The sequence below is a fragment of the Tauraco erythrolophus genome, chromosome 5, assembly GCF_009769465.1.
Source record: "Tauraco erythrolophus isolate bTauEry1 chromosome 5, bTauEry1.pri, whole genome shotgun sequence".
Classification (NCBI taxonomy): Eukaryota; Metazoa; Chordata; class Aves; order Musophagiformes; family Musophagidae; genus Tauraco; species Tauraco erythrolophus.
Window position 1 is genome coordinate 58,208,108 of NC_141469.1, and position 26,250 is coordinate 58,234,357.

The 26,250-nt window shown below is 44.7% G+C and overlaps 1 protein-coding gene across 1 annotated transcript in view; it reads right to left on the minus strand.

Annotated features, from left to right (window-relative positions):
- Nucleotides 1-26,161, minus strand: part of STOX2 (storkhead box 2) — a 145,425-nt gene extending 119,264 nt beyond the window's left edge. Inside the window, exon 1 of the mRNA XM_086612255.1 lies at nt 25,819-26,161. Within this exon, the coding sequence (XP_086468381.1) occupies nt 25,819-26,161 (343 nt within the window). The remainder of the gene's footprint in view (nt 1-25,818) is intronic.
- Nucleotides 26,162-26,250: the final 89 nt, after the last annotated feature.

Here is a 26,250-nt window from a genome sequence, read left to right on the forward strand (position 1 = left end):
GAAGGAGGCGTGCTAAGGGGCAGCGACAGCAAAGATCCAGTGTGGATGATCCGATGGTTGCACAGGCTAAAGAGACCTGGGGGAAATGGAGATGCTGTATATGTACGTGTGTGTGCGTGCATGCTTGCATCAGGTAAGCCGGCAGGAGGAAGGTCTCGGCAATGACGCCGAGAGGTAATTACAGCCTGCAAAGGTCTGAGCTCGTAAAGACTGGATGAGATTTCCTCGAAAGTTTGTTGCCAAAGATCGTGCACGTAGTCTGGTCGCATGAGATGAGCAAGAGGTAGAGACTAAGAACTACTCACTACAAGCCCAAATGGGATGGGACAGGCAAAAATCGTGGAGGTATTAAGAAAGGGTGTCTGGGAAGGAGGGTAAGGAGATGGTTTGTACCACCAGTAAGCTATGCAGTGAGGAATGCCACGAGAAAGGCAATACGGAAAGAGATGAACAAGGGAGAGGAGGCAAGCAATATGGGAATGATAGCTGAGACCAGGCAAGGTGTCTCACTAGTAACAGAGCCAACAGGAACGTGCAGGACAGCCCAGAAAGGGGCAGCGAGAACTGAACCAAGGAGGTGCCAGCAGAACAGTCAGAGAAGTGAAAGAAGATCAGGAGAGAAGAAAAGAGGAGAGTCGAAAGCAAAGCTGCCAAACACAGATGGTGAAAGGTACTGACCTGACCAAGAAAGGGTCTTGAGACAGAAAAGATGTGATGGTAAATCAGAGTTCAAGGAGAAAAGTATCCTCATGCCCTTAAGAAAGAATATAGGGAAGACAGGAAAAAAATCCAAACTTTTATATAATATTAGTAGCAGAACTCCAAACAGAGGTAGCCCACAGGCACTTTATATAGATGTTTCACCTTCTGCCTGACCCTGGAATACTTCAAACCAAACACACATTTTGCAGGGTACACTGAAACTCTGTTCACCTTCCCACCTCTCTGCAGACAAACCAAAGCCTGCCTAGATACCTTTTATTTCCCAATTTCCTTTCTCATTGCACCACGAGGCTGAATCAGCACAGTGAAGATATTCAGAGAGATCTGTGTATATTTCCATACGCCGTGTAGGGCGCAGTCCAGCCAGAACAACAATGACAATTGTTTCCTACAATTATTACCATGTTTCACACCCTTTCCTCTGGGTTATGAGAAGCAGCACCCCTTCCTCTACAACAGCCACAGCCAGTTTCCTTCCTCACTGGAGACCTGCAGATGTTCGGTGTCTTTCTGGGTTTGTCGCTCCTGTCCCAGCCCCCTTCCCCCTCACTAAAGAAACTGGGGTTTGTTTTCTACCAGAAACAACTCAGATCAAGATTTCATTTGAAGAAAAGAATTCATTTGGCATTTATTAAAATAATTTGTAGAAACACTTTAAAAAAATCTCATTTACACCATTATTGCCCCATTCAGAGGTAAAGTTTGGGTCTTCTCTAAATTGTTACTAATTTCTGACAGAAGGCCACACCTGGTCCATCACAAGTAATCACAAGGTTGAGTGTTTTTGTGTGAAGCAAAGGGCATCATTCTTCTGGACACCTTTGGCAATGAAGGCTTTAGTTTAGCTTCCTCGTCACTTCAGGATGCTACAACGTTTACCACTCCCTTGATGACACTACCAGTTACTTTTAAAAGGATGGCTGTTTTACCTCTACAAATAAATTTCTATCATTTCAAATGCACTAATTTAGACAGAAGGGATTTCCCAACCTCCTAATGTGATTTTGTATTTGCTTAGCATCCTCTATCCATAGATCTTCCCAGGGATGTATAAACAGGGTGCCAGAGAGCACCAGCCATTTTCAAGAACTCTCCATCAACGTCCCTGTCAAATTCACTCTGAGGGAAAGCCGTAAGGATAGAAGGGCACGCAACAAAGATTTCAAACTTATTTTCATTTCATAGATGAAGGATGTTGAAACAAAGACACAGTTCACTTCCCTGAGACCTGAAGAGTCGGTCGCAGCTCACAAGAAAAGCTGTGGATGGTGTGGGATCCTAAAACAAAATCCTTCGAACCAAGCAGACACACTTTGCAGGTCACATTTAAACTCCACGCACTTTCTCGCCTCTCTGCAGGGGAAAATAAATAGCTTTATTGGAGGCAAAAAGCCTCTTCGAAAAACAGTGTAAATTGGACGTTTGGAGACCAGAAATCTTCCTTTCAGTATAAAGGTAGTCTGTTAGCTAGAAGCCACTTGCAGGCACCATCTTTGCCAGACACTTCCCATCCGCAGGCCCAAACACATCTCGCCTTAGATCCAGCTCCAGCTCCAGCTTCCTGACCCACCTCCTCTCACTCCCTTCCAGGTAACACGCTTTTAATTATAAGTGAGATAAAATAGCTAAACGGCCACTAGCAGGCGAATAAAGACACCACACCTACGTGCCTAATTTCAGAAGATTACATCAAGCATTCCTCATCGAGCTGAAACTGCTCACATGACTGCAGAGGGGGGGAAGACGGCAGAAAGCTCAGCTCCCAATCAAAAGTTGTGTGTTTTGCAGAAGAGAAAAAGCAGGAGGAGGAAAGTCCTGTACCACCTTTAAACACGATCATGGGCACAAAATATGGCTATTTCTTTGCCTTCTTTACCTGTCAGATAGATCTAAAACTATAGCAGCGCTTAACCATCCTGCATTCTTCACCGAGACAATTATGCCCATAATAGCTGAACTTCTGCGCTGCGTCAAAGGGGTTTACCTTTTGTAACGTAAACTCAAGAAATGGCTTAGAGCAAAATGAGTTAGGCTTTACCAGTCAGCCAGCAAGAGGCACACAGCTTTGCTTCCACAAGGCAACTAATAAGCTGGACAAAGACAGAAATGAAAGCGACGGTAAAGCAGTGTGTTTCTACAGACTGCTGCAAGTCAAGATATTCTGCTAGACTGCTGCCCTGTAACAAAAAACCTCGCCCAAAGCAAACATAAAGGCCCTGTTTTATAAAGTTCTGCCGCTATTTTGGAAGTGGAAGGTGAGTACCCATAATGCCAACAGAAACATGCAGGGATGAATCCTCCAAAATACTCAGCACGGCAACCCTGTGCGATGGCAAGGAAAGCCGCTGGATTCTACACTAACACATCTTACGCCATCTGAGCTTTTTAATGCGGAAGAGTAGTTTGGAGGGAAAGGAGACTGGGAACCCAAAATCCAGCAGTAAAACCCAGTTCCTCAAGAAGCCACTCCTTGCCTCCTCTGTTCGAGTTTGATCATTAAATATTCTATGTTCAATATTACGTTAAACTTACCAATTATTTCTAAATCTTCAAGACAGAGAGTCTTTTCGACATTTTGCTTAAATGAAGGCAAAAGCACTGAAACCCTGGCCATATCAGGGCATATGGCCACCACTGCAGCACAATATACACATATACACGTACAAGACCCAGAGGATGTCTTCTTACATTGGCTTTCCTCTCCATATGAATATATATTCCAACTATTCTTTTAATTTTTACTATTTCTGTCCAATTCCTTTCTTTCCATTCTCTCTTCTCTCTGTTGTCCATAGCACTGAGTCAACACTTTACATGTCCTGTACAGAGACAGGTGCCACTGATTTGGCTGGCTGGGTCAGCTGGGTCATGCAGAGGACTAAGCTCTGACATTACAAATTGCTTCTGAAAGTTTTAGTTTTCCTAAGCTCAAAGGCCTTATTCCCTTGCATGCAGTTGTGGCATAAATCCTCCTTAATATACAATCCTACTTTGCTTTTGCAGGTGTCACAGGTTTTGTGCATAGTTCAGCAGATTGAAGCGTAAGGGAGCAGCTACCGCAAAGCACCCCTTGTGATAGAAAAGCCTTCTCCTAGTACATGGCATTTCACAAGGTACATTGCTGCTGTAGGACGTGGCCTGGCTGAGCCGCACGAGCAGGTGCAAGAAAAGAAACAAGGGTTTGATCTCGAGGGTAACGCTCAATGATGCTGAAGCCACCACAGAAATGAAAAGCTATTGCAAAGGACTAATTATTCAAAAATTTCTTCCTTCTCCTCAGCCTGCCACCCCAACATCAGCGTGCCTTGTTCCTAATGCTGTCATCAGCCTGTCTTGCACACAAGCACAGTCATGAAGGGCACAGCGCCCTAAGATGCTCAGCTTCCCCTCTCTACCCCAACAAATTGCCAACACCCCACGTGGTCTGGACCTTACGCCCCAATTTGCGGGAACAAGCCCTTCTTCCATCCCCATCACCCCTGGCATTTTTTCCACGTAAAATACATGCATAGCTCGGATGTTTGTTTTCTTTAGGGCTAGCAAAGCCAAGCAGTTCCTGGGGACACCTCATAATAGCTCACATCAATGCAAGGTAAGTCGCGGGAGCACGCTGACCAGCTCTTCCTTTCAGCTCATTGCGTCCTGTGAAACCACCCCTTGAGCAGATCCGTGCAGAGGAAGATTTCCAGGTAACTACTCACCAAACCACAACATGAGACATTGTAAGAAAGATCCCTCTCAAGCGAGTATCTTGCTTCTTGGAGCTCCCTATGTTACTCAGAGAGGGCCCAGCTAATGCTGTTCTTCCTAATGCCTGTTACCTACAGCCCAATACAAACCAAAATTGGGTCAGCTGATGAGAATTGATTTCCCAGACTTAAGGAATGATACCAACAGAAAGAAAGCCCACTATGACTGCCTCATGCTATGTTATTCGCGATGCTGAATTATTCCACCCAGAACATTAAAAAAAAATAAAACCAAAAAAACCTTAAGCAACAATCAGAAATGAGCAAAAATCCTAAACGAGACCCTATGATGTTCCACAAGAGCTCAGCAGGTATATTGTTACTTGTCAAATAGTTTCACATTGCACAGGTAGCATTGAATTCTTTTTTCTTTTATTGGAGGTATTAATGGACTATGTTATCTTTGTTCTGCTGGTGCTACTCAAAAGAGGTGACAAAAGAATTCTCCCACCTCCCTAAATTACGTGTTATCCCAAATGTTTGTACTTTACAGTCACACTATGGAAAACATTCACATGAGTAATCACACCAAAGTAACTATAATCACCCTGGTGTAGAAACATTTTATCTTCTCTTCAAGCATTTGCAGAGATCAAGACCTGAAAGCCACTGATGTGCTGCACTCAGTTCCAAGCTCAGCATTTTTAAGCAAAACAGTCTGGTTTTAAATTAATACTGTAGTAAATACCTCCTTTTGTAATGAGCCCCTGACACCAAGAAGCCCTGGCTTCACGAAGCTGCTTGCAACTCTGTAATAAGCTCTTGGGAGGTCTCCAGGCTTTTCTTTCAGCAATGGGGGCAAATACCACAGACTCACTTTTCTGGTCCTTGAAACAAATTATCAGATGAAGAAAATGATGTGTCTGTAAAAGTAGGAAGATCGTACAATAGGCAGCATACCAGTGCGCTGACCCTCTTCAACCCACAACGGGGAATTCAAATGCAGCAGTTCCAGGCTGGGATCTTCCACTCAACGCACCCCGTGCTTTGGCTTTGCGCAAGAAGGGCTCCCTGTCTCCAGTACCTACTGCCCACCTTCTCGGCCGAGTCAAACCACGGGTGGCAAACCCCTGTGGCTCTGAAACCACAGGCAAGGTACTTCCCCCTGGCCCTTGGGACTCGGCGACCATCAGTGCTATAACAGAGTGGAAAAGGGAGCATCTCCATGCACAACTTCTTCTGTGAACTCTTCTGGGAGCCACCAGTGGCTACAGAAACTGGCTCTGTGTTAGTCACAGAGGGAGCCAGGCAAGGTCTGGCAGCATACCAAGAAGTTCTTGCGTATGCCGGATTTTTCTTCTATGAATGTATCTATTCACTTTTGAACAGAAAAACTTTCAGGTTTGGGGTGAAAGATTGTTTTGTTGCAGGGGGTGGGGTTGGGGGGGAGGTTGTTGTTATTGTTGTTTTAAGAGAAATCTTTTCTATAAGATACAGAGGATGCTAAAAGTTTAAAACATTACTTTCTCACTGTTTTATTACATTTTCTGGAAAAGTAGCTCTTTTGTTTGTTTTAAGCTTATCTCCTAATAGTTCAATTTCATGCTCCCAAATCCTTACATCAGAAAAGACAGAAAAACATCATTGCTCTACTTATTCTCTCCACAGGACTCACAATTCAATCAGCTTCTGCAATATATCTAGTCCATGCTTAGGAGCACTCTTGATACCTTTCCTTGCATGTTTTCTATTTCTCTGGCTTTCTTCATGCCTTTTTTTTTTTTTTTTTTTGTGGGGTTTTCCAACTTGGGGAAACAAACTTCACACAGTATTCAACATACCTATGCACCACAGTGGTTACACATTGGTATCCTATCATCTTCAGTTTTATTTTCTATTTCTTAAACCATAAGTTTACAAACAATGTAAGTTTCAAAAAAATCAAAGAGGAAGCCCAAGTTCCTGCCTTGGTTTCTGCGATTTTCTATTTACCTTTCTGTTATCAACTTGAGTATGTTTCTCAAATGTTTTTCTATTCTTTAAACCGAAGTGCCTGAGTACTTGGGCTGCTGCCTAAAGAAGACTGAGCAAAAACCTTTAGTTCAGTTGTCTCCTCAGCCAGAATAAATACGCAAAAACTCCTCCAACGGAAAAGCAGTGATCTTCGAAAAAGAAAAAAAAAAGAACTCAACTGTAGTTAGGAAGGTAATTCATATCCTTGCATTTAAACATACTTAAAAACATGTGCTTAAAAGGAACAAAGACATTTTAGTTGAGCATCTGCATTTGCAGCATTGTCCAGTCATCAGCATGACCTCCCAGTCATGAGCACCAGCGTGGGATGTCCAATGCCACCACCATAAACACAGACTGGCACCCAACACAAACCTGGGACAGAGAAGGAAGAGGAAGAGAGATCTCATTTAAATGAGTGTCAAATGGACTGAGAGAAGGAAATATAAATGGCACCACAAATAATCCTTTTAACACATCGTCTATATTTTTCCTGTTTACAATGTACAGTAAAAAATTTCAGAAACTTCCAAAGAAACAGGACGATGCTTTTACTTTCAAGGAGTCAGGAGCTAACAGTGTGAGATAGCTTGCCCAGACACTGCTAGCTAGTCAGAAAAGAAAAAAAAAAAAAAACATAAAAGCTTTAGTGACTTGATCAAAGAATAGACTCCTATCTAATATAGGCAAAGAATAGACTCCTATCTAATAAAGTCAGGCATGCCCTTACCAATGTATTAAGTCAGACAGGCAGCTCTGGATTCTATATTTAGAAAATCTTGTATATAATTGCCTGAGCTTGCAAATGCCACTATATCATATTTCCAGCAATGCTTTGGGCAGCGTATTTTGTTCAAGTTATACCATCAGGAAAAGTATGTAATCTCACTCAACTGGCAGTAAAACTTTGCCTACACAGATACACTTCTGAACTGTTTAAATGTAAAGCAGAACAATTGGAACGCATCAGCAGATAATTGTTTTATATTAACTCACCGTATCTTCTACAATTCACCTGAAACCAGCCGCCTACAGCACTACAAACAAGCTACAATTTGTCCAGAAGATAATAGAAAAACGTATTTACTCTTACTAGCAACTAAATGAATATTCAACTTTACCAGCAGCCTTCATAGCTAGCCTAGAATAACATTAAGAAGTGTGACCTCCCCTCTTTACTGAATACAGCGTGTTTGGCTCCAGCACTTATAGAAGAGTTCTACCCAACTGCCATTATTCATGTCATCTTCACAACCACGAGGAGAGCTGTAAATTGTTTCTGAAAGAGCACTCTCGTTTCTGGAGACTGAGAAAGTATTTCCTGGCTGGACCCTCAGAAGCTGATCTGTTAATAATTCAATGGCAGAACATATTTTCTTGGGCAAGAAGAGAGAAAATGGATATTAGAAAAAAGAATAAGATAAATCGTGAATTTTATGTTTTCATATATTTTTTCTCTCCCATGTTCCCCTCAGCTTGAGGCATCTCTATTTCTCATTTCACTAGAAATACTGCTGCCACCGGAAAATTCTCACTGATGCAAATAAAAAGTTGGATCTTTTATGTAAGACAGGACAGGAAGCTCTATGGCCACCAAGCTTGCCTCCTCCAGCATCCCACCAGGGTTTTGGTAACAGCTCCTAAAAGCACAAGGGTCATCCATCTAGATGGCTTCTTCCTTTAACCCATCCCTTTCCAGATCCACTCTGCTGTAGTCCCCGCAATGTGCTGACCAGCCACACCAAACGCAACCAGTCTAACCCCACATCAGGAGCGGCTTTACAGATCTGTTGTATCAGGAATTGTAGTAGATGGGCCAGAAAGCTTGCAAAATTTGTATGTTTTCTGTGTTTTTAACGACATCATAGTCTAGGCAAAAACACGTAACTAGGGTTTCTTTTTTTTTTTTTTAATAATATATTTAGAAGATGAATTATCTGGGAGTCAGTGAAGCACATATTTTCATAGCCTTGAGGTTATCCATCAGGCTGCAGAAACGCTGAAATTAAAGCATGAATGGTCAATGTCTCCTCCTCCTCCTCTCATTCAAGGCCCAACTTCAAGGCCCACAGCCTCTGTTAAGTGCTTTCTGCCAAAAGGCTGAGATAAGAATGAAAGGAAGGAGATAAGGAGGAAATGCTCACTAACGAGTAGTTTGAGAGTCTAAAGCCAGACTGAAAACACGATTTAATGAGCTGAGTAAAAAGACTGTGGTTGCTCAAGGAGCAGGTCAACTGCAGACAGGAAAGTAACAAAAGAAGTGGAAAAAATGAGGTTCCGACAGAAAGAAAGAGCACTTGGTGAAAGAAGTTACAGAAAACAAATTAACCAACTCATTACAACCTAATTTTTCTGCATTTAAAATTAAGGAAAGGTCAGGCTTACCGGCCATTTCAAAAGGTCTACCACAATTACTTAAAGCGGATGTTGTTGGGTTTCTGGCAAAAAAATAAATAAATTAAATCATGGAAGAAGAGGCTAGCAAAAAATAAGTCTTTCCAAAAAAGAAGTGGCACAGTAAAAAGAGATCCTCCTATAAAAAGCTGCTGGCAACTATGGCTCTGTTGATCACCTTAAGCATCTGTCAAAACAGACAAATACAGCTGAGGCAGGCCAACATTTTGTGGGGTTTTTTTTGTGCTTTTTTGTTTTCTTTTGAAAGAATGAGCATGTTGCAACCAACAGCATCAGCTGCCTACCCTTGTTCATAGCTGTGCATTCAAGAAGGTATCCCATTTGCCTCAAAAAAGACAGTGTCCAAACAGCATGGGTGGCAGAGCCAGCCAGACAATGCTGCGTGCTCCCGGGTCTCCCATTACACAGAGAAACTGGAGGCAGGAGGACCAGGGGAACCTGTTAAGCAGGAGCCAGAGTTACAAAAGGACCCATCCACAGCAAAACACACAGGAAACATGGAAAACATCCACGAGAGCCACCAGAGCTGCTGTTACCTGCTGCTGTATTCAACAGGGCATTTTGGGCTAGATGATGGGAGCAACCTGGTCCCACACCATGACTGGCCCTGCTGTGAGGTTAGATCAGGGACCTCTGGAAGTCCCTTCCCACCTGAATTACCTTATCATACCACAAATATCCTTTTGCAGAGGAGGTAAGGCTGCAGGTCCACAGCAATTTATCCCAATCTCGCCTTTTTTCCCCCCTCACTCCAGGTTACATTTTGAGCTGGCTCGCTGTGGGATCCCATGCCAGAGCAGAGGGCAGAGCAAAGGCTGGGAAATCTTTGTGCTGCTGACCCACACCAGCTCAAACAGAGATACAGACACAGAGGGAAGTTCAGTCCATGTAGTCAAACATCTGAAAATGGACCTGCACCTTCCTCAACAAAGACGAAGCAGGGATAAAAAAGGCAAGTCAGGGACAACGCTGGTAAAGATTTACTCAAGCATTTTCCATATATACCCTATTAGGCTCCAGCAGATGGTTTCTCAGCCCCCTTGTTCCCACAGCTGTTGGGCACCATGCCTTGCCTTAAGCATCTCACATTTTTAACGGTCAAAAACATGCAGTTTGCAAAACACACGGTCTGACTTCAAAGCAAAATAGCACCATACCCATTCAAAGAGCCAGCTTTCAGAGGCTCAGCCCCAGCTAGCACCAATGGGCATTTCTGGAGCTATCAGGAGAGACAAGATGTTTCTGAGGAAGGTGGACATTGTAGAAGCAGCTAGAGCAGAGCTAACAGAAAAACAATGATGCCCCAAGCAGCGAGGCTGCAGGAAGGCTGAGGAGGGACAGGCTCTTATCGACACTTCATCAGGCTGGTGTGATCCTGGCACAAAGCCACCTGTGGAGAGGAAGAGGAGAGATTGCATGCTGGTGCAAGCTTTTAAGCAGAGAGAAGGCACTGAGAAAAGGTCAGTCACGGATAAAGGTAAAAGCCACACTTGTTAAGCTCACAGAAAAAGAAATTCAAAAGGCAGGAAGCAAAAAGCCCTGAAGAATTCACTGCAACAGCTCCGTTTATAAAGCCGGGTTACAGTATCCCGAGACTGCCGTGTAGTCTAGATAAGCCTGAGCTAGCTTTAATCTAAGGACTTCAGTCACTTATTGCAGCAGCTCATCACAGGCTGCCTGAGCAGCAAGGGGAGTTAGCCCCACTGCTGAAAACCATCCTTACTGCTGGAGTTGAAGAACGCAAAACATACCTGAGCTGGCTAGCTCAAAACTAGCTCAGATACAGTTGTGTTCAGCTGCAACACACGTGGGAAAAATCAAGGAGCCTAATGATGAAATGAAGCTCAGTCATCTTGCAAAAGCACTGAGACCTACGGTTCCAGGAAGGGAAAAGAAAACCCCACAAGATACCACTTCCTTTTCCACCCTCACTTTTTCAGGATGAGAGTAGGTCACTTCCCCAGATGGACTTCTGTGCATGGCCAGAGAGAGAAGGGAAGGGAACCAGACAGTATTGACAAACATGCTTCAGTAGAAGATGCAGAGTTGCCTTGAGGTGTAAATCTGATCTTTTCTTATGATAATTAGGAAAGAACAAGCCTTCTAGAAGTCATATACAGTACTAAAACCTACAGATAACATCACAAAAGAATTATTACTCTGCAGTTTGGTTAAAGAAGTACCTTATAAACCATTATAGTCTCCGGTGTCTCTTCTGCAATGCTCTATGCAATCACTGCTGGCATTTTTCGTGGCATATACCGAGAGGGCAATACCACAGACCCAGACAGTATGACATACCTACTCTTACGCCTACTGACCTGAAGGGCCCTGCACTCTTTTCCTTAGTCAACAATGAGCGCAAATAAAGTAAGGATAGCCATTTATGAAGTATTACATGTTTACGGCTCCAGCTTCAAGCCCAACACCTATCCAAGTATCCGTGATTGCAAACTCACCATAGCTCTACTAAAGCTTTCAAAAGACTTACGCATGCAACTCTTTCATGAAGCAGGCTGAGGGGTGCCACAACAAGTAATTACTGCAGCCCAAGTGGTGAGAAAACAGGTAAAGCAAATCCAGGCAGGTTTTGAGCAAGATTTCTCTGCCCAGTTGCCTATTTACAGATTACCTCTCATTCACAAGTAACCTCCTATGTGAGTATAATTATCTCGGGGTTTGCTCTGCAAGAGCACCTACAACTTCAGCCCCGGGTCAGCACTGCAGCACCCAGCACGACATCAGTCTGACAGAGCCACCAAGTTCTCTGCCCCAAAGCACTTGTGCTGTCAAACACAAGACAAGGAGCAACATTTGGACCAAGCTTTCCAGCTAGTAGACCTCAAAGTGTCAGCCATCCCTGTAAATGGTGAGGTAGACTGCTCCAAAGCGTACCGCTGTAGGTGTCCTCAGAGCGGGGAGGAAAAGGAGGAAAGGTACAGAATGAGCTCTGAGGTTCAGGGTGGCTGCCATAGATCAGGAATTGGGAACTATGAGAAGGGAAGGTTTCATGAAGTCTGCAACACACTAGTAAGGGAGCACAAGCTTCGGCTGCAGAGGTACTTGCACACTCAGGTGTTTAACGCTGGGCTTGGTGAGGTCAGTGGTTTTCAACTTGGAGTCTGCAGAACCCCAAATGATCTGGGAACTCATTTCAAAAAGGTCTACAGAAAAGCAGAAGTGAAAAGTGACATTTATTTTTTTCTGTATTTCCAATGGAAAGTCAGCAATCTGCAAACTAAAGAAAGCCGAAGACCATTACACTGGCATGTTCTTACTCACCAGGGCAGTAGGCAATGTAAATGGTTCAAAGCAATGGCAAATCCTCAGGAATTGGAAATGGGTGCACAAGCCACTAAACAAAAGCGTTCACCAGTATGAAAACATGAAAAAATGAAATAGCACGTCCCAGTTGTTCAATATTTTCCTAGCTAGTGGAAAAGCAGTTCTGTCAAAATTATTTCCTTTTTATCCTCATCACTCATCACAAAAATCAACTCTGAAGTCTGTAGCTCACTTTTCTTCTGTCTCACGAGATGAGTGGTGTCTAATGTCTCCCAACAGGCAGGACATGTTTTGTCCTTTGTCTCAACACAAACATTGAAGAAATTGGAAAGACGGCACTGGGATTAATTTAAATAACCACTGAAACCTGAAACCCAATGATTATCCGACCAGAAAAATTAAAAAGGCTCATGTGCTGGCATACAGATAAATCTGCTTTCTCTCTTTAAGACCAAATACGTCACTGAATGAGACTAGCTATTGACAAAGAAAAGCAGAACAATGATAGATGTAGTGATTCTGACACTAAAACATTTTACAGCCATACTGCGCTTGACAGGAAGCCAAGAAGCAAGTCCCTACAGACCTTCCAACAGCTATTTGGCCTCAGCTTCATGAAGGAGCTCTAGCTGTACACCTCTAACAAAGACAAACTAAGAATCAGAAAATACCTTGGAAACAAAAGCAGAGGACTTGAATTAATAAGAAATCTATTTAAAAAAAAAGGCTTCAAGCTACTGCCATAAATGAAAAATGACAAGATGATAGCTACTAACTTCTACCCAAGGAAAGAAACCAGAATGATTGCAGGTCAAGTTGCCTACTTTGTGTGACTTCATCTTTATTGACAAAGTATTAAAACTTCCTCTTCATACTTTTTCTGAAGGCACCTACAGACCCTGGATGAATGCTTCTGCTTTTATTTTTCAGAGTATTGTACACATCAAAAATAAAAATGTGAAGAATATTAGTCATGATTTTGCAAGCTTAACTCTCAGAGGGATCTCGGCTTAGACATAGCCAACTCACTTTGGGATTAACTACATAGATTACCTCCTCAGGTTACTCTCTTAACAAGTCAGGCAAATACAAGAACATACAAATATGCTTGTATTTAAAAATGTGAGACCTCCCAAAGTCAGACTTAACTTGCTACGTGCACATGTGGGCATCTGCATCTGGTTGAATCGAGACCACTCAAAGTAATGGGAAATCTCTGGGCCTGTGAGAAACTCACGAAGTTCAACCAGGCCAAGTGCAAGGTCCTGCACGTGGGTCGGGGCAATCCCAAGCACAAGCACAGGCTGGGCAGAGAATGGATTGAGAGCAGCCCTGAGGAAAAGGACTTGGGAGTGCTGATGGATGAGAAGCTCAACATGAGCCCACAATGTGCGCTGGCAGCCCAGAAAGCCAACCGTATCCTGGGCTGCATCAAAAGGAGCGTGGCCAGCAGGTCCAGGGAGGTGATTCTGCCCCTCTACTCTGCTCTTCTGAGACCCCACCTGGAATACTGTGTTCAGCTCTGGAGTTCCCGACACAAGAAGGACATGGAGCTGCTGGAGCGGGTCCAGAGGAGGGCCACGAAGATGATCCAAGGGCTGGAACACCTCTACTATGAAGACAGGCTGAGAGATTTGGGGCTGTTCAGCCTGGAGAAGAGAAGGCTCCAGGGTGATCTCATAGCAGCCTTCCAGTATTTAAAGGGGGCCTACAGGAAAGCTGGAGAGGGACTTTTTACAAGGGCGTGTAGTGATAGGACAAGGGGCAATGGCTTTAAACTGAAAGAGGGCAGATTTAGATTAGATATAAGGAAGAAATTTTTCACTCAGAGGGTGGTGAGGCAGTGAAACAGGTTGCCCAGAGAAGTTGTAGATGCCCCATCCCTGGCAGTGTTCAAGGCCAGGTTGGATGAGGCTTTGGGCAACCTGATGTAGTGGAGGGTGTCTCTGCCCATGGCAGGGGAGTTGGAACTAGATGATCTTTGAGGTCCCTTCCAACCCAAACCATTCTATGATTCTATATAGATTCTCACACACATATCTATATGAAGGAACTCAAAATTTCTTCACCCCTCCTGGAGTACTACGTCCAGCTCTGGGGTCCTCAGCACAGGTAAGACATGGATTTGTTGCAGCGTGTCCAGAAGAGGGCCACAAAAATGATCAGAGGGGTGGAACACCTGCCTTATAAAGAAAGGCTGAGAGAATTGGGGTTGTTCAGTACTTAAAGAAGGCTTATAAGACGAGGACAAACTTTTTAGCAGGGCCTGTTGCGATAGTACAAGGGGCAATGGCTTTAAACTACAAGAGGGTAGATTTAGACTAGTTATAAGGAAGATTTGTTTTACAATGACAGTGGTGAAACACTAGAACAGGTTGCCCAGAGAGGCAGTAGATGTCCCATCCCTGGAAACATTCAAGGTCAGGTTGGACAGGGTTCTGAGCAACCTGATCTAGTGGAAGATGTCCCTGCTCTCTGCAGACCATTGGACTAGATGACCTTTAAAGGTCCTTTCCAATCCAAACCGTTCTATGATTCTCTGAGAAAAGCTGCAAAGCTTCACAGCCCTACGAGTCCTATGTTCTTCCATCCCCACTTCACAGGCACATCCCAATTGGCTGAACGATAGGAGATGATACCATGTAGTTAGATCTCCTAAGGAGATGCACTAAATACTATTAAAGTCTCTGCTTTTGACAAAAACAGACCAGTCCTGACACCTATCAGACTTGCTTCCCCACAACATGAAACACTACATCCAAGATATCTGTTCGTATCACTGAAAACCTGGCTGGCCGTCTTCCCTCCTCTTTTGGTCTCCCGCTCCTTCTCTACAAGGCTGACATCTGGTCTGAAGATGTGTTTGAAAAATATACTTGTTTCTAGAGCATCTAGGATTGCAGAAACCGGAAGTTATTATCTTCCTGCTCCCTGTTTACCCACTGTTTGTCCCTTCATGACTATTCTTCTCTGCAGCTTCTCACAAAACTAACATTTTCCTCTTTAACTGCATAGGATTTTTCAATCAGTAACACCAAGAAGGTATTTCTTTTTAAACAAAAGGATAATTGTGACAAATTAGCAAAGACAGAAGGAAAGCTCAGTATCCTCAAAGCTTTTTTTCAGCCCCACCTTGGAAACAGTGGGTGAATGTGCCCCTTTAAATTCTCATTTCTTGAATTAAACTAGGTGGAAAATTCTCACCCTTTTATTTACTTTTTCAATAATCTCTCCTGCTAATAGCATCTAGTATGTTAGATACTGTCTTAGCCTTAAAATAGACCTTAAAATCCTGTTTTTCATAGAATCATAGAATGGGTTGAGCTGGAAGGGACCTTTAACATCACCTAATTCCAATCCCACTGCCATGGATAGGGACACCTTCCATTAGATCAGGTTGCTCAAAGCCTCATCCAGCCTGGCCTTGAACACTTCCAGGGATGGGGCATCCACAACTTCTCTGGGCAACCTGTTCCAGTGTTTCACCATCCTCATTGTAAAAAATTTCTTTCTAATATCTAATTGAAATCTATCCTCTTTCAGTTTAAATCCCTTGCCCCTTGTCTTATCACTACATGCCATTATAAAAAGTCCCTCTCCAGCTTTCCTATAGGTCCCCTTCAGGTACTGGAAGGCTGCTAGAAGGTCTCCCCAGAGTCTTCTCTTCTCCAGGCTGAACAGCCCCAACTCTCTCAGCCTGTCTTCATAGCAAAGGTGCTCCAGCACTCTGATCATTTCTGTGGCCCTCTTCTGGACTCACTCCAACAGTTCCATGTCCTTCTTATGTTGGGGACCCCACAGCTGAATGCAGTACTCCAGGTGGGGTCTCAGAAGAGCAGAGTAGAGGGGCAGAATCACCTCCCTGGACCTGCTGGCCACGCTCCTTTTGATGCAGCCCAGAATACAGTTGGTTTTCTGGACTGCAAGCGCACATTGTTGGCGCATGTCTTCAACTGGTTAAACTGTCTTGTGATCATGCAGCTAACCAGGACATCCCTACAGCCCAGGCCAAATTCCTAACTTCTCACAGCCAGATCAGGGCCACACGCAATGCGACAAAAGGCACCTGAAAACCTCCGTTCAAGCTCATCCAACCACCCACAATCTGTTCCTCCTTTGACTTAAATGGCCATATGAACACCAAGTATGTGACAGTTCACCAGGACCTCCTTCCTCTAGTCTCCTTCCCGGCACTGTGAACATTTTGCCCTCTTCTTTGGGCTCTCGAGATTGCCAATGCCAGTCTTGACAGTGGCCATTTGCAAAGCCTCACTGGGAGGCTCCCACTAGCAGGTGAGCTGAGCAGATGGAAACCTTCCGCACGGGTGCTGACCAACTTCTGGCTTCAGAAGCTAGAGCATCTCAACAGCATCCTGGGATTAAGCAAGGTGTACGGGTTTCCCTGAGCAAGATGATGGAGACAAAGGAGGCCGTTCAGGGAAATCCAAAGAAAACACTCGGCTTGCTCTTAATGCCAGCTATTGTTATTTCATCTGTCAATGAAAAGGGAACTTGTCTGGGCACTAACCCTGCAATATGTGCAAGCAAGAGAGCAAACATTTAATGCTGGTCTGCCAGAGCAGGAGGCAAAGGCAGAGTCCACTCCCACACCGGCTGAGGAGCGGCTGGAGAGCAGGCTGAGCACTATTGGCAGCCAAATAACACATCGAGAATCCTTTTACTAAAACAACCCTCTAAAAGAAAAGGAAAAAAAAAAACAACCCAAAACCCAATCCAAAAAAAACAAAACCCCCAAACCACCAAACTCAAACATACAGAACTTTACTGCAGCATCACATGGAGCTTATGAGACTTTGGTTACCTCTCTGTAGGATTTGAACACAATAAATTAACAGGCAGTGATAAATCTCATTTATGTTGGGTTGATCTCTTTGGGAAAGGACATTGGAAACGAACTGTATGCACCGCTGCTGGCAACCCTGCAGTTGCAGGGCTCTATAAGCACACAGTCTCAAGGATACAGGTAAAACCAGGTAGGTAGACATGATATATTTATTAGGCTATTAAGTCTTCCTCACAATGACCTGGAGGAAGGCTGATGCACCCAGAAACCTATCTATGTCTTCCATATTCTTTGCACGTAGAAATATATTCATGGATATTACCACCAAAGTGGAAAATACAACTACAGTCTGATAGAGTGAATATTAATTTGCCTTTCTTCTTAAGCTAGAAGTTTCACTAGACTTGAATAGGCTTTCTTTTTTTTTTTTAAAAAAGGACCAAAAATGTTCCTTTTTTTAAAGAAACAGATACTCATTTTATAGCCCCACAATAATACCTAAGACTGTTGCCAAATCTCAGACACACTGGCAGCACCCAGCTTCTTCTAATGCTAATGATACATCATGAGTTTCACAGCTTTAGAGTGAAACACTGTCCTTGCAGTCTCGCTCTTTGACAGCCTCTGAACACCTAGTGTGAGCACCCGTTACAGCATACGCACCTTCAAGGCCGCGGATAGGCAGGAGTTACGGGAGCTGTCGTCCCTGATGAGGATGGACGCAGCAACGCACTGCCCTGCTACCAAGGCAGGGACTAAGTTACTGCTCAGCCACAGCCCAGGTCCAGGTCTTCACCCCGCAAAACACATACTTCTTCTCCTGCTGGCACCAGAAGTACACAGCCTCCCCAAAACCAGTCTAGTCCCGCTGGCCACAGTGGTTTATGCCATGTTATTGAGAAAGCCACTGGGACTTGTCACCCTCTAAGAGCCCTTCTCCTCTCTTTCAGTGGGATTCCCTGTACCAGGACCAGCAATGTGCTGAAGGTACCAGCATCTCCACTGAAGGTAAGTATGAGCTACCCTTTGTACCTTCTGAAGCACTAACAGCTAGCAAAAGCTGCTTCAAGAATAAAACTTCATGAAGCTACCCAAACCATGCTCTTGAAATAGGAACATTTTTCACTGTCACTGTCATTTTCAGTGATTTTGTAAAGAACCAAGTCTGGTGTCATTTCATAGAGTTTAACTGAATTGGCTTGCCTTTCTAAAAGAGCAATCTTTGATACACCTGTATATCCCTTCATTAATCACCTGACAGTGGAATTCAAGGTTAAGCTAATAGGCTGTTATATTTTGCTCAGACTTCTGCTGTTTTGGTGTCCCACCCTGTGTGCCTCCCCCTCAAGGAAGAACAAAGTCTCATATTGCATGGGTTAGACGTATATCCAGCTCCAGAAAACACACTACAGAGGTCATTACACTGTGCATATTTAAGTGCACAGTACAGTAACTTACTTCCATAAGAAAACCAAAAATAGGCTTAATAAGTGCCAACGGCAATGTTACACCATTGCTTTTCTGCTATAGAAAAAAAAGAACAACTAGAAGAGCAACTATTCAGATTCCCTGGGTAGTTACTGACCTTTGGATGTGTGCTCTATTGCTATTGTGGCTCAGAACAGGAGCCCAATTAAAAAAAAAGGGCCATGAAGACCTGCTCAAATGTCAACAGGAAAGCACTTTGTTTCATTAAAATATATGTGTTTGTACATTCTTAACATTCAGATATTTCTTGTCACAGGTCTCAAGTGAAATTCCAGGTCATAAACCGAGGGATCAAGCACACGGGACAGGAGAAAGCATGTTTACATATTAGATGAAGGGATTTTATTCCAAGAGGAACATAATATCCTTAAAAAACCTTTCCAGATCTGGCCCACCCAGGGAGCAGTTTCGATATTGGAAACTGGAGACAGTAATAACATTCCCAGCAGTTGCCATCATTAGAAAATTATCAAAACATTTAGGCTTTTTTATTTAAAGAAAAAAAAAAGACAAAGTTTGGAGAGAGCTTGAATTTTCAGAACTCTGTTAAATTTCGGCTACTGCAGAAAATGATTATTAAGAAGTTCCTCTGATCCTCACGTTTCACAGCTGCAGTTTCTGCAGGGGAAACCACCATCTGGTTGTAGCTTTTATTTTCTCCGAACACTTCAGCCTTTACTTGACTACCAAGAAAAGAAGAGTCTGGCCATCACGTGCTTGCCAAAGCCATGGGAAGGAGTGATGTGGCTCAGAAGGCAGCTTTGGATGCCAAGAGCCTTCCTTGGAGGACATCCAATACATCTTGGGTGCCTCTTTTCTGCTACTCTCTCTAAATGAGTGTCTCGAATGCAGATGAGAACGTGGTGAAGCTTTGGCATACCTTACCTGGGGGACAAGCTGTAATTCTCCTGGCCAGCAGAAAGGACAGGTTCGCCATCCGGATGAACGGCCCAAGGCAATAGCACCAGAAGAGCTGGGAGAAAGCTCCAACTTCGTTACCATTCCCTTTACAAAGGAGTTGAATCAAAACCTGCCACTCAAGCCCAGGGGTAACAGTGTTTTCATTACAATTTGATAAATAAAATATTAAGCAATGTGCAACAAGCAAATTACAAAGACAGGACAAAGTTGGAAACGCACTACTGAGCTTTCACGCCGCAAAATCATGAAGCAGAGCAAGTGAGATGGGGGTGCCTGTGGCTGGCAGCCCTGTGGCCATCCCTTGCCATGGTCTCCCCCATGCACCCCATCCACCTCAGCTTTTGTAAAACCAAAAATGACTATGTCCTAAAGAAGAGCAGGATGGATGGAAAGGTGACTTAGCAAGTGGCCTGCTGGCATGCGATGCCGGCAGCCCAGGAGCCGGCGGCAACACCTGACAAGAGCTTCATTCAGCGCGCGCTCACCACATCACTCCCTGGCAAGGACAAGGGCCCTTTGAGGAAGGAAATGAGGAGCGTTTAATTAAAGACTGGACCCTCATGCGGAGACAAAGAGATGGAGAGAGCGAGGGCCCTCGTGCCCCTTCCGCTTCGGCAGAGCCCCGTGGCCAAGGGCTGCTCTCAGCCACCGCGGTTGCCTTACAGCATCCCTTCTTTATATGGAGTGTATGCTTAACTCGCAAGGCTGGATGACTTATTTGCCACCGGGAAGGACTCTTTACTATACAATGGCCCTCTTTGTAGGGGAGAAGGAGGTGGGGAGACAGCACTAGCTAGTCATTAACCTTATCAATCCTTCACTTGAGTTGCACAATGAATACCATGCATCACTGTATTTGACTTTGCTTCTTCAAGAGAAGCTGCTTTGAGTGGAAAAAAGAAAAAGAAATTAAATTTCATAAGTCCTATCTTTCCTTCCTGTGTGTTTATTTTTACTATACATTTTAGACAACCAGCACTAATCTCGCAGACCATCCTCAGCCTTCTTTAAAGAGCAAAAAGCATTTCTGTCTCCAATATTTCACTCCCAAAACACAAGCACAAACCACATACTGAGAAATCAGGCACTTTATATGCAGTCCATACTTATTTAGCTCTTGCCTCTCTCTCCCCAGTCTCTGAAAGCTGCTTTTACAAAGTACATTAAAGGCCCAACCCAACACTTCTGAGCAGCAAAGTTCTTTGCTCAAAGTTGGGAGTAAATTCATAAACACCTCAGACAGGCCATCAGCTTAAGTTTACCTACTTTTTTTTTTTTTTTAGGCTGCAACAACCACCTCCTAGATATAAAAAATGCTTAGGGAATCTGTAACAGGCTCTGAGTTGAGGTGGGAGAGAAGGAGAACAAACTTGTAGTTTAAATCCCCCGAAGTTCCCATGGTAATACCATAACGCACACAAAAGGTGTAGATGAGTGTGTGGTAGACGCCTCCTCAGAGGTTTTATTACTATGAAACCTAATGCTCCCTCACTGAAAAGAAATTTTCATTATATAAAGGAGACAATTGGGAGGAAAAAAGACAATTCACGTTTTATGACTGGCTATAGATGAATAACATTTAACATTCAACAGTCTACACTACACCATAATCATCCACTAATGACTGGAAAACTCTCTGTGAAAATTACTGAACCTAAGCTGGTGGGGTGTTAATTTAATTTTTGGTGGCAAGAGAGAATATGGCAGGGAGAGAAAAGAAAGGGAGCACTTAGCTCCAGCTCCCCGTGCGGCAAAAAAAAGTTTCCCCCCCTATGCCTGGCCGAGCAGGAACAATGCACAACAGCCCAGCCCCACGGACTTCGCTGAATTATAACTCTTGCTAGTTAGTTTAATTATTGCACATACATTTTTTCTTGAAAACTCCATTTGAAGCATCAGCTTCTAATTGGAGAAATTGCTCTGGGCATGACTGGAGGGTTATTATAAAGTTTGGTCACTTCTTTTAAAGCAATCGTTACAAAAGGGCACGGCCCTTCCGTGAAGTGTATGAAAACCCCTCAAAGATGCCATTGTCCGAGATGCAGAAATCAAGTGCAAGAGACAGAGAAGGAAGTCTCAGCTGGGAACACAAAAGGCAATGAAGACAGGAAAACAAGGTGGAGCATCCTGCTACACCAGCAACACCTTGCATAGAAGAGCTGAAAGAGGGGGGGGAGAAAGCTTCCAGGATGACAAATATTAGTGGGTGCAAATGGAAGGTGTGTCAAAGACAGAAATCTTATTAAAATAATAACACTCATTAAAGACTTAAGTTGCAAAAGCCTTGCAAAGTTACAGGAAAGCTTCAAATCACTCTTACAAAAAACAACTAATTTCATCATGGGACCTATAGGTTTGCCTAAGGTTTCCTTGACCCTCTAAACCAGCAAATTTAGCATGTGCTGGTTTGGGAGTCTTGTTTATTCAAAGTCTGCTTATGTTTCCCAAAGCTTCCCCTTCAGCCAACTTAAAAACCCTAGATACACCCACCAATTTCCTAATAGCTGAGTAACTCTGATCACTGCAAAAACGGACGCTGAGCAAGCTTTTATGGTATAACCATTTAGCTTAAGAAAACCGCCAAAGGAATAAGTTTTGAAGTCACACGTGAAACACTTCATTCCTTGGATCCTCAAACCTAAACTGAGGTGCTAAAGCAACTCTCTAATGTGCTTCATATTCCTGCTCTATTTCATGGTCAGATCTAATTTTACAATTCAATAGTTGAACCTTCAGACACCAGAACCTCATGTTGGTTTTAATCCATTTACTTTCTGGCTCAGATATACCTGTACCAATCGTACAAGGACTGTCCAGTCCCTATTAACTACAGATTACACTTTCATTAACTTCTCAAGAGTTATTTATTATCAAGCCAGAGCGACTTAAACACGGAAAAGACTGTTCAGCAATGAGTATCCCCCTGCTTTACATTTTACAATTCTAGCAGCAGAAAACATGCAATGCATGTTAGAGGTTTAGCATCCCCTTCTCCTCACCAGATACTTCTTCCTCCAGTTATTATCTCTGCAGTCATCACAACCCATTACTCAACAGACCAGCCAAGGCTCTGGACCACAACAAACAAGAAACTTCAGCAACACCAGCAGAGGTTTGAAAGCCCGGTTGCAGTCATAATTTCTGGGTCACGTTAGCCCTTACCGATGCAGGTGAAGGGAAGCATCGTCCAAGGCTCTCCAATACCTGAGCATAGAGGTCATGCAGCCAAGAAGAGGAGATATTTCTGCCCCTTGCTCCCTGCCAGGTAGCAGCAGGAGGTCAGGATGCTCTCCCTGCATAACTTTGGGGCAGGCAGCTCATCCTTTAGCCTCCCCACCCCAGCTGGGCTCCTGGGACAGGTGGGGCAAAGCCATCCCAAACCTTTCTGCAAGCAGCCAGACAGGCAAGAACCAACCTCATGGTCTGCCACAGCACTGCCCGTGTACCCCCGTGGTCCTGGGGTGCAGAGAAAAACCCTCCCAGGCCAGCCCCATTCACCCCCTCACTGCTATGCCTGGCCACAGCAACCCCCTATTCCCACTCCAGCATAGGGGCTACCAGCCGGGCCAGAGCAGCAGCAAATAGCAGCTTCACCTTCATCAAAAATACCATGCCACTTTTTCCCCTTGACCCCATCAGTTATTTATTAACAGTAGTAAAATATTACTGTTCCACACCTCCCAACAGGCAAGTTTTCCTCTCAGCCTGAGATACCCACCACTTTTTTTAAAAAAAGCTGAAAGGCATGGGGACTTTTTCTCTCTGTCCGCAGGTGTACTGTTCCCTGCTTTAATGCTGCAAAGTGGAGGATAAAGTGTGAGAGAGCTCCTAAACAGTCACAGCCATTTACACATTAGGCACCTAATTATGTTGAAAATACAATTACACTCATTTAAGCAGATGCTCATGCCCACGGGCCAGGCCCGTTACTTTGACTCTTCTTTAACTACCTAACTTTGCAGTAAGCAAAAGTGGAATCTACTTAGATACAAGACCTGAATTATCAGTCTGGGTGTGGAAAAAAGGCAGTGTAAAAAAAAAAAAGAAAATCAATCAGTTGTTCCCATCTCACTTAGCGCAGCTAAGGACACTGCACAACAGGCAAGACTCCAGCAGGTCCCTGCTCTTCTTTCGTAGCCTTTAATCAAATACTGAGAGGTATTTGCTACTTTTAAAGTCAAATGAAAACTTTCGGTTCCAGTCTTCGCAGCAAAGATAACCCCCCAAGGAATGCATATTATTTACACACTAGTGAGCTTACTTATTAACACGAACTTCTAGCAAAAGTTGTGTTTCCGTATTTTAAAATGGGCCACAAAGACCTGTTTACATTCCTTGTCTGGCTTTAGTAATGTCAAGGTCAGACCCTTCCACAGCTCTCCTGTGCAGCGGGCTGAGGAATGTTACCTCACGGGTAGGGTCCAGAGACATCCCAAAAATCCAACACAGACCCTTAACGCTCCATCAGGCGATGGTGCCCATTCAAAAGCTCTTCATCTTCTGTCCAATTGGAGCCAAAAACCCCAACAAGCTACACTGAGCAGCTGGTGCTAACCACTGTCCAGATCTCTACACTTACCAGCACGCTTTGTTCCAAAAAGTAAAGGCATAAGGATTAAACAGCCTTGGGTGGAAAGCAGCCCATGCAGGGTTTCTCCCTTTGTTCGGGGGCTATGAACAGCAACTCCACCCAAACCTCAGCTGCAATGCAAGTCCACTACCTGCCTATCAACTTTTCAGACTCTTCTAAGTGTTGGTGGAACACAGAAAACTTTTCCGTCACCAGAATAGGATTTGCCACCTCGAACACTGTTTTGTTAGAGGTTCAGATGAAATTTCACTATAATGAGGGGAAAAAATGTCCATCAGCTCATTTTTGAAGGAGCAGCTTGTCTTGAGCTTCCCCCTCAGCCTGGAGGAAATGGTAATGTTTGAGTAAATCTCATGGGGAAATAGTGAGTAACAGAGAAGAGTGAGTGGCAGTCTGAAAACTGCGAGAGACAAGACTGCCAATGAACAGAAGTGATCAGACTCTGTATTGCCTATTCCAGAGGACAGTGACAGCCAAAAACATTCAAAACTGACAATAAAAAAAGGAAACTGAGAAACACAGAATATTCACGTTCCGTTCTTTGCAGGAATCTTACTGAGCTAATTCTTTAAAATTAATGCACAGGAGCATCCCATTTTAAGGATCTGAAAGTCTCAGTGCAGAGAGAGCACCTCTAACTCCATGACCTGTTCCAGGTGTCCACTGCATAAGACACAGGTGATAGAAGCTGTACAAAAGGAAAAAAACGTTTGCCTCACCACCACCACCGCAGCAGCCGTAGGAAGCAATGAGACCTTCACAGCAATAAAACGAATTCTCACAATTTGTCTTCTCTCCATAAGAGAAGCTGCATAAGTTACCTTAAATCTTAAGGAAAACTTTATTCCTGATATTCTTCACAATTCCCCAGTATATATACCAGATAGCCACAGCTTTATTTCTCAGGGTTGTGTTTGTTTTTTTTTTTCCTCACATCAAAATAAGCTCCGCAAAAGTTTTTGCTCTCTATGCTAGGATTTTTTTGTTTCCTGAAGAAAATTCAGGAAGAGATGTGCTCCTTCCTAGGCCACACCGCACACAAGTGGGATGTCCTTGGGGGGATCTCACCGTAACTTGAATCTTCAGCCCACCACGGCGTGACAGACTTGCCATTTCCTGCTCCAAAAGTCACCTGCCTTGCACCCCAGAAAAACACACATTCCCCACCTCCTCCTACTACTTCTTGCCATGGAAAACACCTTCACAGCAACACTGTCACACAAGTTCAAGCTACCAAATAGATCCAACCATAAAGTGAAATATTGGTTTAGCAAGACCAGAAACGCTAAAATTACTATTTTTAATGAACTTTTTAGATTTCGAAAGCTAGAAATTATTGTATCTAATGAACTGATTACAACTCTAATTAAAAGCTTGCGCTCTTTGTAAACATTAGCGGTTATTCCTGAATTGTGCAGAGGTCGAGGAGGGTGCGGGGCCCCCAGTAGAGAAACACACGTGAGACAAGCGTGGGACGCGGAGCGAGCCGCGGAAGCTGGCCCGCAGAAGGACAGCCGGCATTTCACTCTGCCAGGGGTACGTTGCAAAATTGAGAATCGACGGTTTCGACCTGAAAACATTGAAGGAAACGGGGGAACGCCCCTCTCCATCCCGACCCTACAGCTGTCGCCTGTAGCTCTTCTGGCGAACCCCAGTTCCTTGCAGCGCATCCTTGTAACGCCACTGGTCCTGTCCCGGCTCCGGCTCACCCCTTTCGCGCACATTCACTTTTAGGGGCGCAAATCCGCACCCGCCCCCCCCCCCCCCCATATCCAGTTGCTGATCCCGGCGGGCGCGCCAGGCGCAGCTCCGCGGGGCCGCCCGCGTCCGGGGCGGAGAGACCCCCCCGCCGCCCCGGTGCACCCCCCCCCGGCCCCGGCGGCACCTACCCAGGCACTTGATGTGGAAGCCGCTGGGGGGCTTGAGGGAGCGGCGCGCCCAGCCCTGCCGCAGCACCTCCAGGTGCTCCTCCTTGCCCTGCACCAGCAGCACCTGCTCGTCGATCCAGCCCAGGAAGAAGGTCTCGGCCACCGCCGCCGTGGCCCGCCGGTCCCAGAAGTGCTGCATGTTCTCCCGCTTGAAGTCTGCGAAGATCTCGTAGCCGATGCGGTGGCGGCCCAGCTCCGCCGCCGGCCCCGCACCGCCACCCGGCCGCCCCCCGGCCGCTGCGCCCAGGACGATGGCCAGGGAGTGCGGGGCGATCTGCAGGCACCGCTCCGCCCTGCGCGGCATGGCCGCTCACCGCCCGCCGCCGGGCACGGGCACGGGCACGGGCATGGGCATGGGCACGGGCATGGGCATGCCTTCCCGCGGCCGCGCTG